We start from the raw sequence: 16,846 nt of genomic DNA on the forward strand, positions 1-16,846 counted from the left end.
TTTTTTTCTATTTTGATTTTTTGAATCTGATGTTTGCGGTAGTCTGAATGTATAAACTTGTGTTTACTTTACAGAGTAAGCCCGTGTAAAAACTCGCTACTTGAAGTCATGTAGGTCGCCTTCATTAACTGTTATTTGTCACTAATTATCGGTTTTGGCACAAGACAGCACCTCCCCTCTCAATTACGCGGTTGCATGTGTGGACAGTATGTTGAATTCCGTCTTCTAGGGGCGGTACAGAACCTTAATTCGAAAACATAGAATTTTTTATCGTCAAGTTTGAACTTTTATTCACAGGAGTAGAAACCAGATAGACATTCCTGCAATCTGTGTTAAATCGCTCAACCCCCCATTAATGACAGTCCCGCACAAAAGATACCGATAATGATAGCTCCGCACTGAAGAAGAAATTACAGACCTAGCCCCCGGCGGCAATGGGTTGCCCCATAGACCGGACTATACCTGTCAATTTGGGACCGTTTTACAGGCTAGAAGGTAGTGATTTTGTTTTATATAGATTTATTTGAGTGGTTTGCATTCAATCTGCTACGATATAAGGACCGAACGTGATCTACGTCAACTTATCTTAATAATATAGATCACTCATACTATGACAGAAGGCCAACAAAGTATACACCCCTTGAGCTTTACGGCAGTCTGTGCTAATATTTTACATTTTCTAACGTTAACATTGCATTCTGTATACAATTTCGAGCAAAGAAAATGTTCATAGAAACATAAAATTAATATTTGCTATTATTATTGAAAAGCAATATTTTTAGTGAGTCAATGAAATTGGTTTCATTTAAATTTTCATAAAAGTGTTATTTGATGATAGTAAGATGTCGCAATTATTTGTTAAAAAGGTTTACAATTACTCCACGTTAGGTCTTTATCAACGATGGTGACGGCTATACCCGATAACACTGGAGAAGATCGGCAGCGATTAGCGTATGATTTATTGCTTATCTGCTCCTGGGAATTCCATCGAGCTGGTTCGCCAGAGAAATGTTACGATACATTTATCGGTATTCCCATGTCAGAGTTTTACTACTGTCTGTGAATAAATTGATATAGCGTTTTCCTTCAATTGATTTACAGGGTTTGTATGGAAACCAAGCGTTGCCTTCCACTCACCACCTTCTAAATTTCGTGTCCATATACTGATTTATATAGCATGCGTTAATTTCCTTATAACAATTAAAAAACCCAAAAAACTCTGTAATATGATTGTGTAGTATAAACGAGTTACAGTTTTTTTTGTAGTATAGTATTGTTACGTCACAAGGAACGTTAGGATTATGTAACACATTCACAACAACAAAACTGGATGTTTCCTTTGATTTTTCTAGTCTTAATATTAACACAATGTGCAACTGTACATGTTTTGGTTTTCTATTTCTCAAACTAGAGTTCGTTCTCATGGCATCTCAATTTTTATTAAATCAAATTATGGGAGGATTCTGTATGTATAAAATGATAACGTAGTTATGTACACGATCATAGCATTTGATCTTGCCCTTGCTATTATTAGAAAACGCCACACGAGAACAATTTGTTACCCTTGAGATTACGTGTACCACTATCACAGATAGCACATCATAACAATTTAAAACCAATTTCGAAAGTGTTTTTACACTTAAAATTCTTTTATGTAACAATTTAACTGTATGGCTGTATTTTTTACGTAAAATAGCTTTCCAATAACACTTGCAAAATAGTGTACCACAAAACTGTACTATTGCGAGCCTTAAAGTGCAGACCACTACAACTCACATTAGTTGTAACTGTAACAATAATCTGGTTTGGAGAATATTTCTGCAGTATGCTATCCAATAATGTGGGCATCATGTATTTAAAAACAATTTTAATTGTTATTTCTGTGTTTCAATTGTGAAAGTAGGTCAATATTTTTGTCAGGAATAAAAATAGTGTAAAAACCTATCCATACCACACTTTTTTTGCAAGATCTCGTATAAATCGTTTTACACTAATTTCGTAGTATGTCCTGCTATTTTTGGCAGTTCATTTTTCTTCTGTTGTCGTTTGTTAGTTAAATATATAATTATTCCTTTTCGTGAATTGTTTATTTTGGATAAATAATCATTACACAATAGTATTGTAATGTGCTTCTGTAACACTGTATATAGGAACCTTTTATCCTTGAAAGATATTCATCATTCACCGAAAAAAAGGAGATTTAGGTTTCTTGTGTTCTGACATTAGCCATCAGGATGGTTTCGTTCTCCTCTTTACAAAGGGTAAAAAAAGAAATCTTGATTTCCCATAGCGTCTTGTGTGCAGACAGCCTACTGCTGCTGTGAATGTGTTGCTGGATGTTCTGTAGAGGTCTGCCCTACCACAGCCTCACCATAACTCTCCGCGTAAATTGGTTCCGTAAATCACGATTTATAGAAAGACTATCTCTGTTCTATCTGAATGCACTCGTCAGTGTAGAATAATAACAAAGTGGTTTGTCCAATCATCGATAATTCTGCGATTTCGTGTCAAATGATGGTAGAGGACAAAGAATAATTTGTCTTTGATTTCCATGATCTGATACTACTGCATATAGAATAAAACCAAGTTGGTTATAAGAAAGAATTTCATAGAAATAGTCAATATTGCAAAAAAAAAAATATCATTTCTTGAAAAAAACCTTTCAGATATAAGTTGATGCTTTAAGACTTCATGAAATCACATTACATGGATGTATACAATATATAACATTTTTCCTAAATATTCCTAGGGTATATATGATAAACATTTTGGGGTATAGTTATGAATATTAAGTTCCCTAGATGACAGAGATATTCATATATTTCCATAATTGATTTACATGAATCAACATATGAATGAAACTAGGATAAAAGATGCTCCACTACAAGTCACTCAGTTCATCAGATAAATAGATGATTTAAATATACACACATATCGTAGATTCTCCATTAAATGGTCATACATTACATTACGGGTTCAGTTTGTCTGGCTCTGTCAGGATGCTGCAGAACGTATTTACATGTCAGTCTGACGCTCAGATACTGTCTCTGTCTCACTCTCTGTTTCTTACTCTGTCTGTGTCTTTCTGTCTCTTACTGTGTGTCTCTGTTTCTTTCTGTCTCTCTGTCTCTCTTTTTCTTTCTGTCCCTCTGTCTCTCCGTTTATCTTTGTGACTGTTTCACTCTCTCTCTCCTTTTCTCTCTCTCTCACTCCCTGTCTTTTACTATTTCTTTCGGGCTCTCCCTGTCTCCTGTTGTGTGTCTGTTTCATTTTGTTTCTCCATGCCTCTTACTCTATCTGTCGGTTTCATTCTGTCTCTTTCTATCTCTTACTCTGTCTTTATGTTTCTTTCTGTCTTTCTCTGTCTCTTTCTCTGTCTGTCTGTTTCTCTCACGTGAGGGAATGACACGCGCTTTATACCAGGATCAGAATAATTATATATATAAATACATATAAATATATTCGGTAACATGTTAATCACATATAAGAAATTACATCTTTATTTTGTTACGTAAAACTATTAAAATATATACTTTTCAACACAACATCGATTTTTTTAAGTACAGCATTTTCACCCACATTTGTTTAAATATGATAATACGCTTTAAAGGCGCATTCCATCGATGTTACATTCGGTCCCCTCCTCTGCGAGGCTAATAAATGATATCTTTGTGCACTTTGTGTCGTGTACGTCTCTTTATTTACGATCTGTCGAGACATTAAGTGTTTACTCTGGAGATTTTATTATTTAAACCTTTTTAAAATCACCTGGAAAGCAGTGTGTAATTTATGTCCTCCGCAATGTTAGTACCATTTAAAAGTGTCATTTATTGATATGATAAAGAACGGTTATGTCATTAGGGTACACATAAGGACTGAGTGAAGACAGCGGTTGTTTGAACTAGTATGTTTTCATGAATATTTCTACGTAAGAAATCACAGTTATCAAACTTTATTGACTGTGCTAAGATAACAATATCACTACACTATAACTTGATAACAGCGAAACAGAAGAGAAATACACTATATATTCATAACCAATAAGACATGTAAAAAGCTTTACGTTTGTTTCAAGTCCTTCTGATATTCATATATTGTTTGTACGTTGTGACTGTTATGGCGTATTGAATAAAATAAGTTTGAATTGAATTTAAAGCATAGATTTAAAAGAACAGCTAGGGCAAGGTAATGCTCGTCACAACACAAAAACACCCCATCAAACATGAAAGTCGTCAAACGCTAACGTCGCACGTCACCCATCACAAACGTCATCCATACCCAACGTCACTCATCACCAACAGTACCCAACAAGCGTCATCCATATCCAACGTCACTCATCACCAACACTACCCAACACACGTCATCCATATCCAACGTCACTAATCACCAACACTACCCATCATCACCAATCGCCAACAACACCTTTTATCAATGTCACTCATCACCAATACTACCCATCGCAATCATCACCAATCGCCAACAACGCCTATCATCAAAGTCACTCCTCACCAACGTCACCTACCACTAAAGTCACCAATCACCAACGTCAATCTTCTCATCCTTTATCATCACCAACGTCACCAATAGTTATCATAAAGGTATCAAACAAACACAAACGGTAAAAAAGTAATTCTCGTTTTAATAAAGTTGACTAATATCTTCCTCTTTTTACCCCCTCCCCAAAGTTAGTATTTGGGAACATCGTCTAAACTAATCACATTGCCTCTCCCTGTAATAATATTCGATATAATCAGTCCACTTCTGCCTTCATTTATTAATTTAACAAAGTATGACTAACAGGGATATATAGAAAAATGCGTTGTCATGCCTAATACTACATGCCTTTTATATCTACATATTCATAATTTGCATTCCTACATTTTCATAATTTAATTTGCATGTTTTAATAATTCCATTTTTTTATAATAATTATGTGTAAATTTAAAAAAAAAATGAAACCTGTATATGACCATATCAAGATCATATTCACGAATATTACCTTGAACTAGATTACTTTGTGCTATAGTCTACACATTTTACATTCATTAACGAAGTGTCCATTGCAGCATGTTTGACTGGCCAAATAATTTGTATCATAGCATAGATATGAAATAGGAGTAAGGTTTAACTGTTATAGATAGTGAAGTCCTACACTTATAAATTCAAGACAAATTGTGAATGACATTTTTCTGAATTCTCCATTATTAACATACCATGTGCAAAAACTGTCCCACCAAGATGCTACGAAGTAAACTTGTGTTTTAGTAAAGCTGGTTTCACAAATAAGTTTCATATCATTTGTGTGAATATCAGATATATAAAAGCTGCGATAATGTCACTTTGTATTTTCAAAAACAAATTAATTTATTGAAATATTCTCTATTGTCACTATTATCTTCACATGTTTCATGAAAAATCTCACAATTGAACATTGAAAACATGTAAAGAGTAAAACAGACACAAAAATGACGCTTATAAGACAATACTTTATGACGATATGTGTATGCAACGTGAGACGAGCTATGAAAGATGTTCTATATTGAAATCATCATAATTGAAGTAAAGTTCTCTCATAGTCGAACAGTTAAAAGTGTCATTCTTTATTTTCTCATACTCCAACCCTTAAAAGTACAATTATAGACTTTCATACTTAAACCTTCCAACGTGATTTAGTATCTTATTAAAGACTTTCTCACAATCAGACATTTATAATAGTTTTACGTGTCTCACATTTAAACTGTTAATCGTATAATACAAGACATTCTAATTCAAATATTACAATTTTCGAACAAGCTAATTGCTCAGGGCCTGGCTGACCTTAGTAACATAGGGAGTTGTAGCTATTTGAGAACCATGCTATGTCTGTTGTAACCCGTTAACTAAGTTATGATTTTTGATGTCTTTTAACTGTTACGATATTTAAAATGCAACCACCAATCAGTGATTTTCATTGTATCAATATACCCGCCTACCGAACTCAAGTTTGACACACTTAAACTCTTCTATTGTGTAACAAAATAAAAATGGTGAAACTCTCTGCATGGTTCCCCATTAACTAGGAATTCTTTTATTTCGTTTAGGGTTTATGTCATTTACAACATAATTTTGATGCAGCCAATTACAATTTGTTTAAATGAGAAAAGTGCCGAAAGCTATCCTTGAATAATGTTTTTTGTGTTAATTTATAATAGACTATAACAGCAACAGTTGTTGAAGTAGAATTGCAGTTTGGTTAATAATGTCTCGATCTAACGTGGTAATCTGGTTTTGTTGAGTTAATACAAATGAACAGTTCAATTCAGAAAGGGATTTATAATTATGAATTTCCTTTTAATTTTGTTCTGCACCAAGTATGGTAGGTTGAGACTTTCGTCTTTGGGGGTAAACTATTTGAACTATTAGTAAGAAAGAGGAGTGATAAAAAAAAATCATTTTTACCAATGCGTTTTAGGACAACAATGTTTACTGAGTGACAAATGACATTACTTTTTAATCTCAAGGAAAAATTGCTAATTACTTAAACTTCTTGAACAAAGGCAAAAGAATTCCCCCAAAAATTCCTACAACTTGAGAATAATCGCTATCGAAGTGATATTTGTACTCAGACGGGAACATGTTTTGACACACACACTTACATGAAGTGCCTCTCAAAATAGTATCTAGGTCAATCTGGTAAACAAAAAAATATATAACAATGCTTTTTACCCGAAAGAATCAATCATGTCAAAACTAATCACTATATATATATATATAAAACCAGATATACCCACTACTAAGACTGTATAAGCAACTGACGATCAAATATGGAATTGCTAGACTATTTCTTCTATCACGTTATCACACAATACCTGTTTTTTAATCAAAACTCATACGCGTTAGATGAATTATCAGATCGGATAATATCATAAACGATTCCCATTTAAAAAAACACTATACCATGGAGTCATCTTTTTATCTGAAACCGTTTACCTATTTATGCCAAGTAAATCTGAAATATATTAGTACATTAATTTTATTCATTTCCCTTTTGACATAAAAAGGGAAAATGACACTGTAATGATTATGATATGATGGATATAAAACACAGTCAAAAAATTATCAAATTCTCAATTTTCGCTATTTGAGAACGAGCAAGAATTTAGATAGGCCATAAGCTACGCCTAAGGACCAAAACACAAAGGCGTTGTAATCTAACAAGGTCACTGACCTTTGAACTATTGGGATTCTTCTCGTTTGCGCTTTGTATTAAAGGATATTCCTTTCCTTTCTGTGTGTTACGAACAAGGTTTGCTTTAAGTGATTTTCCGTGATTAGCATCAATCACGACATGGCGTTTACACGGCGTGCTAACTTCGGCCTTGCTTAATTAGACACAAGTCATAAGAAACCTATTAGAAACGCCATTTAGTCATACATTTTACCCTCTGCACGAACATGGTTGGAAGCAGTTGTGTAGCGTCATCTCCATTTTATATGTATTCTGAATTTTGAAATGTTATCAGAACTCCGGAGCATCTCACTTTAGCTACGATTCTGTAGAGGTTCATGATATCAGTCAGCTTGTTGTGATGCCTCCTCATTACCTGTTGTTGTTGTTGTTGTTGTTGTTGTTGTTGTTGTTGTTGTTGGTGTTGTTGTTGTTGGTGTTGTTGTTGTTGGTGTTGTTGTTGTTGGTGTTGTTGTTGTTGGTGTTGTTGTTGTTGTGGTTGTTGTTGTTGTTGGTGTTGTTGTTGTTGTGGTTGTTGTTGTTGTTGTTGTTGTTGTTGTTGTTGTTGTTGTTTTAATACAAATCTAGCAAATTGATGAAATATTTGCCTTTATTTATTTATTCTTCATTTATTTATTTATTCTTTATTTATTTATTCTTTACTTATTTATCTATTTATTTGTTTATCTATTTATTTATTATTCTCATTTTATACTTATTACGAAAGAATATAAAAAAAAATACAAATTGTAAGAACATGTTGATGAGTTATTTAATGTAGACGTGCTAGAACAACGTCTCCGAGGGCGGGCAGTGTAAGTCAATATCGAGTCATGTTTGTCAATATGACAGTTGAGTCACACAAAAAATACCACACACAGTTTAAATATTGAATATTACAGATCATATTTCAGAGCTCAATTTCTGGACAAACTGTACCAACTAAAGCACTGAATTAGAAATCAACTACGTTATTGCATCTATCCGTGTGAATATATCACCAAATGAGAAAATAAAATTGTATACATGAATATTCGTGGAGCGTAGACTATATGGTTATATATTAACCTCGAAATGATAGTAGTTTAAGACAACGTTTCATAAAGAATTGTCAGCTTTACATCATAGCACGGTTATACTTGTATCATTGATATTTTCTCAAAACCTGATAATACACGTTTTCGGATTAAAAACCACAGACAGGAAAATACGATGCAATCTATTTTTGTCTTTTTTGGTTGAAAAATTCAATTGCAAAATGTATAATTATTTTGCGATTGAGCTGACGAAACTTTTAAAAAATGTACGAAGCTCGTGTTAGGAATTAGAGTACTTCTAATACACTCATTACAGACAGCAAACAATAGCGGACATGTATAAGTACAATGTGTAATATAATATTATCTTTAACATGTGTGGAGTACCTATTCGGAGATTGATTTATATACTCTGCAACGAATAAGAATAATATTGATTTCAATTAACTGTATGATATATACACAGAGTGGTCTTTTTCTTAACCTATAACGATCGAGTAGCTTTTCTGAGATTGATTTATCCCAAGTTAATTGATTGTATAATTTATATTCTAAATTTTATCTATCTTATATCTACCACCAGCTATGTGAGGAATTCCTGGGAGATATTGTCACACGGCGGATAAGTAGAACAGTTTAAATGTGCCATTTCAGCTATTTTGGAGATAGAAACCTTATGCTGCCTATATTAAAAATAAATCAAAACTTTATGATGAAACTCTCAATCCATCTCAAGTAAATTCTTAATATTGTAGCATTATACTTATGCATCTGTTAGTGCTGAATGTGTAACAGATTTATAAAAATAAATTATTTTAAAACATATCACTCCAACTATGTCATATGTTGGTAATACTAACAATTGTTATAAAAAGGCCCGTGCAAATGTTAGTTGCAGATGTCATGTGGTTGATGTGTTGGACTGGTTAGAACATGGAGGTTTGGATGCATTGCCACCTCGCTAAAGTACACATACGGCAGACCATCGCAGAGTCGTAATGAGGCTAAGCGGGATCACCCGCAACGGACTAATTACCAGCAGGAATACCACAGACAAAAATAGAGAGCGCTGGCAAAGTTAATATACTAAATTGATTTATATTTCATTTGACCTAATTATACGTTAAAAAATTAGACAAATTTGACAAGATATTTGAGCAAAGTATACTAATGAATAAATTGATCATATAAAGGCTGTACATTACATGATAGAGTCAATGTCCATTCATAATTTTGTAAAACTCGGAACTGTACGAGTCACTACATATGTCAATCATCTCGACTAGGTACGCTACACGAACTATTGTCAGTGTTATATAAGCGAGGGGGACATGACTGTGGCGACCTAACCTAGTCTTACCTTATCGTATGTCAATGGTGATTTAATTCTCTTAAGGGGTGGAGTGGCTATTCACAGAGTGTTTATCGTGTCACTGAAGTAAGGGTAGTACACACGTGAAATAGTCGATAGGCCATAATTGCCAGTCACACCATTTAAAACTAGTGTATTTGTATATTCATGTATATAGACATTACTTGTTTCTCAGATATCGCTTATTATAGATACATTTTAATTTGCAGAGGCGTATTTGAGGTATACAACTATAAAAATGCTACTTGAGAACAAGGTGTGATTTTTAATAAAAACAAAAAATAAGCATGTTTTATTTAATTGAGTTGTTTTGTTTTGTTCATCAGTTTGTTTTCAGGTGATATTAACTCACATCAAGGTGGCCAGCACCAGATATCTAATATCTCAAAATTCGAGAGTTTCTGTCATATTTCATTTAGTAAGATTAAATAGTTTTGTTCTCAAAATATGTGTATGTTCGAAATACAAAAGCAAAAGTGGAAATTAACAAGTCTTATAGTCATATCATTTCAGTTGCACAACTTTACCTGGTAATGCGATTAAAGACATGAAAGTACAATGAGATAACCATGCATTGATTTGTTTCCATAATTACAGTGTATATCGTCAAGAATTTCCATTATCTGGGCCGCATAATGCACTTAATTTTGTCATTAAAAATCACATGTCTATTTTATCACTAAAATATTTCACAGTGAAATATTGTAGTGTAACAATATTATATTCGACTTTTGTGATCTATCTATGTAAATTTTATTGGTAGGGTTTATATTTGTAAGTGTTATTTTGAAGGTGATTCAACTTTGTATTATTTGTAGGGTTCATCAATGTAAGTGTTACTTGTAGGGTTTATCTTTGTTAGTGTTATTTGTAGGTGATTTATAGTGCTTTCTGAGAGACAGATATTTGTTAGTGTTATTTGTTGTTGATTTATAGTGCTTTCTCAGAGACTGATATTTGCTCGTGTTATTTGTAGGTGATTTATAGTGCTTTCTCATAGACTGATATTTGCTAGTGTTATTTGTAGGTGATTTATAGTGCTTTCTCAGAGACTGATATTTGTTAGTGTTATTTGTAGGTGATTTATAGTGCTTTCTCAGAGACTGAAATTTGTTAGTGTTATTTGTAGGTGGTTTATAGTGCTTTCTCAGAGACTGATATTTGTTAGTGTTAAGTTAAAGGACTCTATGTCTGTCAGTGCTACTATGTTTTATCTTTGTTTGTATTAGTATTAACGATTAATCTTGATTAGTGGTATTTAAAGGGGATGTATCTTTGCTAGTGATATTTGTAGATTTTGTCTATCTTTATTAGTGAGTTTTGAGCTAGAATATGAATGTACTAGTATTTGTATGGGACACATTAGAGGGTGTGGTCCTTTTTTACATATATAAATGATGATTTGAATGCTCTCGTTAACATAAGTAAATATTTCTTATGGGACTCATTCACACACTTCATATAACACTATAACGATGTTAATCACTCGAAGAATTTTTCACATTACGCTTGTTGGAATGTGACTTGTAGGCAGAGGGTAAAATGATATCCTTGTAACATTTTTTTACTCTAAGATCAGGGCAACGCGAAATTCATGCCAAGTCTAAATAGTTCATAATTAATATGCATTTTATAACTAAACGGATGAGTAAATCCCAGTAATGCCACACAAAAATGTGGCCATAATCCAGAAAACACTTTTATTGACGTCTGAAACAGGTTAATGTTCCACCGGTGTTCGCAATAACACTTGGATTCCGTTATTTGTTGACTTTTGGTATGCATATACGGATAACTTTTGAGAAAGATATTTTGAAATACACTAAACCATAATGGATTAGCAGCTGAATCAAAACGATTTCAAGGGAACTTCTGAGCATTATACGAAATCCAGAAATTGATTGTAATCTAAAGTAATGCTTATGTGATCAAATTAGGTAAAAATGTTATTATCTGCATATTATAAGTTGCATATTTTCATCTGATATTCATAAAACAAGAAATGTTTCTGATGCTGTTGTCGGAGGATAATTAGCATTATATGAACAATGTCGTTTTCGTTATCAATTACTTAAGTGAAATGGAGTGTATTTGTTTTTCAAACAATTATGCCAGATGTCATGCAATATATATCGCATGTGCAACAACCCTATACACATACCATGCTGTGATAGCAGTATGTTTAAGTTCAGCACGTGCTCTTCAATAGGAGATAACCATTACTTACAATATAAGTAATAACCTACAAGTCTCCTTTGTTTGATATCAATCTCAATATCGTTTACATTATTTACATTACATTACAAGTAAAAAAATAATACGACTATGAATATTTTCTTTCGACTGAATCCTTCAGACATAAAACATGTTGATGTCATAGAGATACATGCTCTTGATATTTCCTGATATCTTATTTTCATGTCTAGTTATACGAATCTACGTAGGCTTGGGATATTATAAAATAATTAGATCGACATACGCATGTAGTAATTCTATGTTTATTTAATTAATTAAGTAATTAGGAGGAATCAAAATTAAGGCTTTTGCTATTTAAACTATTACATAGTAAAACAGCCCACATACCAGGTAACTTAATTATACAAATGGCGTTTCCCGGGCAAACAGATATCGCACAGATAGAAAATGTAAAAAGAGCCGATTTTATCTCTGCACCGAAAATCAGATAGCGCTTGAGTCACATCGTTTTACAAACACAAATATTTAGGGCGAATATACTTGAAAACTGAAACCGAAGAACTTAAAAACAAAAAAAGGAAATCTTCTCCGGGTCGTTACTTTTGGTTCCTGTAATGTTATGTTTCTATGTGCCATGTCCTATGAGGTCATAGATTTAACTTAGACCAGTTATTTAAAATCTGGATAATATCAATTGGTAGTAAACTCAATTTAAATTCGGGTTGAGTTTTGTAAATCTGGTTATTTGAAACTATTTACTCGATGTTTATTAGTGTCTATCTATTTTTAGATAATTTATTTGCAATGCATTTTTGAGATTAAACAGTGTTTATAAAAAATGCAGAATAGGTCACATTCCAAAGAATGTTTCCGGAAAATTTTAAGATTTTAAGCAAAACAGTATTTAACCTCATCGGATTACAAACCGTAAACAAACTTTAATCTAACATTCTCGTACATTGCACAGATAAACATATGTTTGGTATCAAAACTTTCATACGTGATTTATGAATAGACCTTGCCATATCTGTGAGATTATATATGAATAATGACATCCTGCTTTAAACTAACACTATTAACAACACGTGGGCCAATGATAATGATGAAATTTAACTTACCTAACTGTTGTATTACTTCATCCTCGTTTTCCTCCGTGAAATCCACAGCAGCACCGAAAATGTCATCATACTGGGCAGACAGACGCCCTCTATATACAGTTAAAAAGAAGATATAACTTTCGTTTTCATCTATATCAGCATAACACATTTTCTTATCACCAAAATTACTGATATTATATATATTCCCCAAGCTTCCGTTCGCAGCCACTTCTCGTATCTTTTCAACACCTTTATAAATCTGTAATATTTTCACTTCAGCACTGTACGTATGTGCGTCTGTCCTGACGTCTTTGAATGTTCTCATTACAAATCCGGACGCAACAGCATCGGCCAGTCCTGTCCTCTCATACACAGATAAAGGAGTCCATCCATTTAGTAAAAGTATACACGAGTCTGCACACGGTAGAACTATCATAGACCAGATCAGGTAGTTTACAACGTAAGAAAACACCCTATATTGTGTTACAAACTTCATATCAGATCTGGGACGAATCCACGGACTTTTCAGTCCCCTCGGGTTCTTTATTAACAAAATTAATTCTATCTTAACTTTAATGTCATATTTTTTTCTCAAATAAAAATGAGAAAATTTTGTTTGTAGTCTTCCAGAATGACCGCTTTTGTCATCTGTTTTTCTCAGATCGTTTGAAAAGAGGGATTCGCTGTCCTAGCATTCTTTATTGGTCTGTAATTCCAGAGTCTTAATTCTTATATCACCTTCCTCCGATAAGATCGTGACACTAAGATTGTTGTCTGCAAGCGAGGTGTTATCCTTCCGTTGCCTTTATTATGGGAATTGTGCACAACATTCAGTGAGTTATGTACCTGTATTGTCCAGTGAGAAAATCGTCAAAGAATTGTTCTTTTATTCTCTTTTCGTATGAGGAAATGTTCCAATTCTTCTCGTACAACGTCATTTAAAATTGTGTTCTCTTCCATAGGAATGCTGTGAGATAATAAAATAAATAAATATATACACATTTTGTTTTCCAACTCCATGAACATCGAACAAAACAAACACTGTGAGCGGTTGAGGTTAAAGTCTTAATACTAGACGCATACTAAAAGTCACATCTTTACATCATAAAAAATATCCAATACATATTTATCACCGTATACAGTTGAAAATGAGGTAGAAAATCAAGAAAACGTTGTAGTGCAGGAGGATGCAGATGGCAACGTTTTGTAAGAATTCAGTCCATTACGATTGCATCTAAAGTGTTGCTTCGAGTCCAATTCCCGTCACGTATAGGTTCTTCTATGACATATAACATCCTTTGGAAATGAGATAAATTCTTCCGAGAAAACAATGTTGATAGGACGTTTAGAAGGATACCACGCACGAAAACTTCACAACACTATATAACCTACAGCACTGTATCAGCGGATCTGTTGTAATGACCATACAATAGTGTTATTGATTTTGGTGTATTATGATGTATGAGTACATTCCCTGACATCCAGATAGAGTTTAAGCCAACAAAACATCAAACGTACTTAAAACATGAATCCTCAAAGAGTGTAATTCGTTTTCCTCCCAGGGGGCTTTTTCTCGCGATTGACACTTGTTTCGTTCCATATGCAGGTGTTTATTTGGTCTTGCAGATACACATGAGAGTCGAGAGTGAACATCATCAAAGAGTAATATTGTTATATTCCTTTCTTAAAATCATGTTGAAAATGGCAGTGATGGTTTGATGTGATTTTCAAATAAATCAATTATCTGAATTTCAAAATATAATTCATGCATCAAGGTACTATTTTTGCTTCATTCCAATACAAATAGTACTGATGTCGTAGCTCCGGAATTAATAACAGGTGATTTTGTATTATATTAACTAATTGTTCTTTAAAGTACATCAATAGTTAGCTATAGTCCATAGTGTATGTCTGTAGTGTTAACACAGCTACACTGTGTTCCATATCCTTGCTAAGTACATCACTACAGTGTTCATGTCTGTGACCGCGGGTGAAACACGTGCATTCATGACCACTGTTGATCCGTCAACGTTCCCATTGGAACTCCAGTCACTCTCGTCTGCTATCCGGGTGTATGTCAGTCTTCCCATGCTGTCAAATAGTTGCCGTTCTCAACACTTTACACACGCCCTCTTTTATGACGGATACACCCGAGCGGATACACAGGCTTTTGGCTGTTACTGAACTGGCCCATACTCCCTTGTGTAAGGCGTTTCTGTCGGTAAAACTTACAAAGAGCAAATTATTATTGACACAAGAATGCACATGGCTATACAGCGACAATGGAATCGTTTAGATATTCATAAGTACGACCTTTTATTACCTCCACCACCCTTCTGTATGAGATACCTCTAGAATATGATTTATATAAACACACGATGCTATAGTCTAAGCCGAAGTCAATATAGCGCTGACTTGAGTCCCCCTACGTACGAATATGCATATGTTTTGTAAACAACACTGAGTGAAACGTGTGGATTTTAAATAAAGAATTAAAACAAACATAGAACCAGTTTATTTAGATGGTACGGAATACAGGAAAAACAAAATGTCATCATATTACTGTACCTACCAGTAGGAAACGACGGGTTATAATGGAATTTAATATAGAGGTGAGGGGACATGTTAGACATCTGATGACACATATAGCAGGGATTTAAATGCCTTGTGTCAATAGGAGTGTTTAACCTGTGGATTTAAAAATTCCAGATTTAGGGAAATATTAAATATCATCATATCAACAAAACATGAGTAATAATGCACTTCTATCCCAACAACATCCTGAAAAAAAACTCTGCTATCGGTTAGTCTGGTTTTTATATGTATCACTGTAAATTCCCTTCAATGACTGGAGTCACCCTGACGGATACCACATGTGGTTCAGGAATGGCGAATACTTCCGGAGCACCTCCGGTTTGTGGCATTTCTTATAGCTTTCTCCTTTTTGTGTCAAAATGGTTCCTGTCTTGGCGCAATGCCAAAAGATGGCATGTCGCGTTAATTAGTCAACGACATCGGATGCTTCACGTCACGTAAATTCCTTATTTAACATTGAAAATAAACTCTTATATTTAAAAGTCCAAATTTCTGGAGAGAAAAAAATCATAAACATCGATGATTTTTTTGGTCTCCTCAAGAGTAGAAACGGCTATAGATGATATACTCATTAGCGTTGGGGACACCAGATGTGTCGAAAATATTAGGTATATCATGGAGCTTGTGGGGCTATGCTTACAGAGCTGTCATCCTTAGTATATGTTTCAATAGCTATGTATGTCATCATATGTCCCTGTAACAAAATGTTCATCGAAGAGAAATACCAAACAAGTGTTAGTGTCCATAAGTAAATGGTGAATATAATAGAACAAGAATTATTTCGATGACAATTTTAAGTAAATTTTCATCATAGCTATTGTTTTTTATTTCTATGTTAAGCTGACAAGGCGTTAAGTGTTATACCCAGACGTCCTGTTCTTGACTCTGAATTGATTTTTGAACGGATGGTTACGTTATTGACATACCAGCTTTTTGTGATATATGTAGAATGTAGGCCATATTTCATGTCAAAATACAAGCAGGGGAAAAAAATGGAAAAATGCAGATATGTCATTTCAACAATCATGTAATGCTTTATTAATCAACTGGTCCACAATAACGACATGGGAATCCTTCTCTACGTTTCCTTGTTATGTTTGTTTCTTATCATTACATCGACGACCTAAAATTATCAGATTGAACTACCGGTTCTAATTTTAAAACAGGTCTTTAATTTGATCAAATCAGTTTACCCTCATATCACGTTAAAAGTCACCCTATGACTTCAAATGAAATGCGGCCAATTTTTTTTTTCATTTTTTCTATGTATGTGCCTTAATATACAGTGTGTTAGTTATTGTGCACCTGCGATATTGCTCAGCAAAATTTTCAATGATACATC

At 33.7% G+C, this 16,846-nt stretch overlaps 1 protein-coding gene across 1 annotated transcript in view; it reads right to left on the reverse strand.

Moving 5' to 3' along the window:
- LOC110463587 (protein kinase C-binding protein NELL2-like) overlaps nucleotides 1-15,394 on the reverse strand; it is a 50,308-nt gene extending 34,914 nt beyond the window's left edge. Inside the window, exon 1 of the mRNA XM_021518311.1 lies at nucleotides 12,931-15,394. Within this exon, the coding sequence (XP_021373986.1) occupies nucleotides 12,931-13,405 (475 nt within the window). The 5' untranslated portion in view covers nucleotides 13,406-15,394. The remainder of the gene's footprint in view (nucleotides 1-12,930) is intronic.
- Nucleotides 15,395-16,846: the final 1,452 nt, after the last annotated feature.

The sequence above is a fragment of the Mizuhopecten yessoensis genome, unplaced genomic scaffold, assembly GCF_002113885.1.
Source record: "Mizuhopecten yessoensis strain PY_sf001 unplaced genomic scaffold, ASM211388v2 scaffold10917, whole genome shotgun sequence".
NCBI classification, from domain to species: Eukaryota; Metazoa; Mollusca; class Bivalvia; order Pectinida; family Pectinidae; genus Mizuhopecten; species Mizuhopecten yessoensis.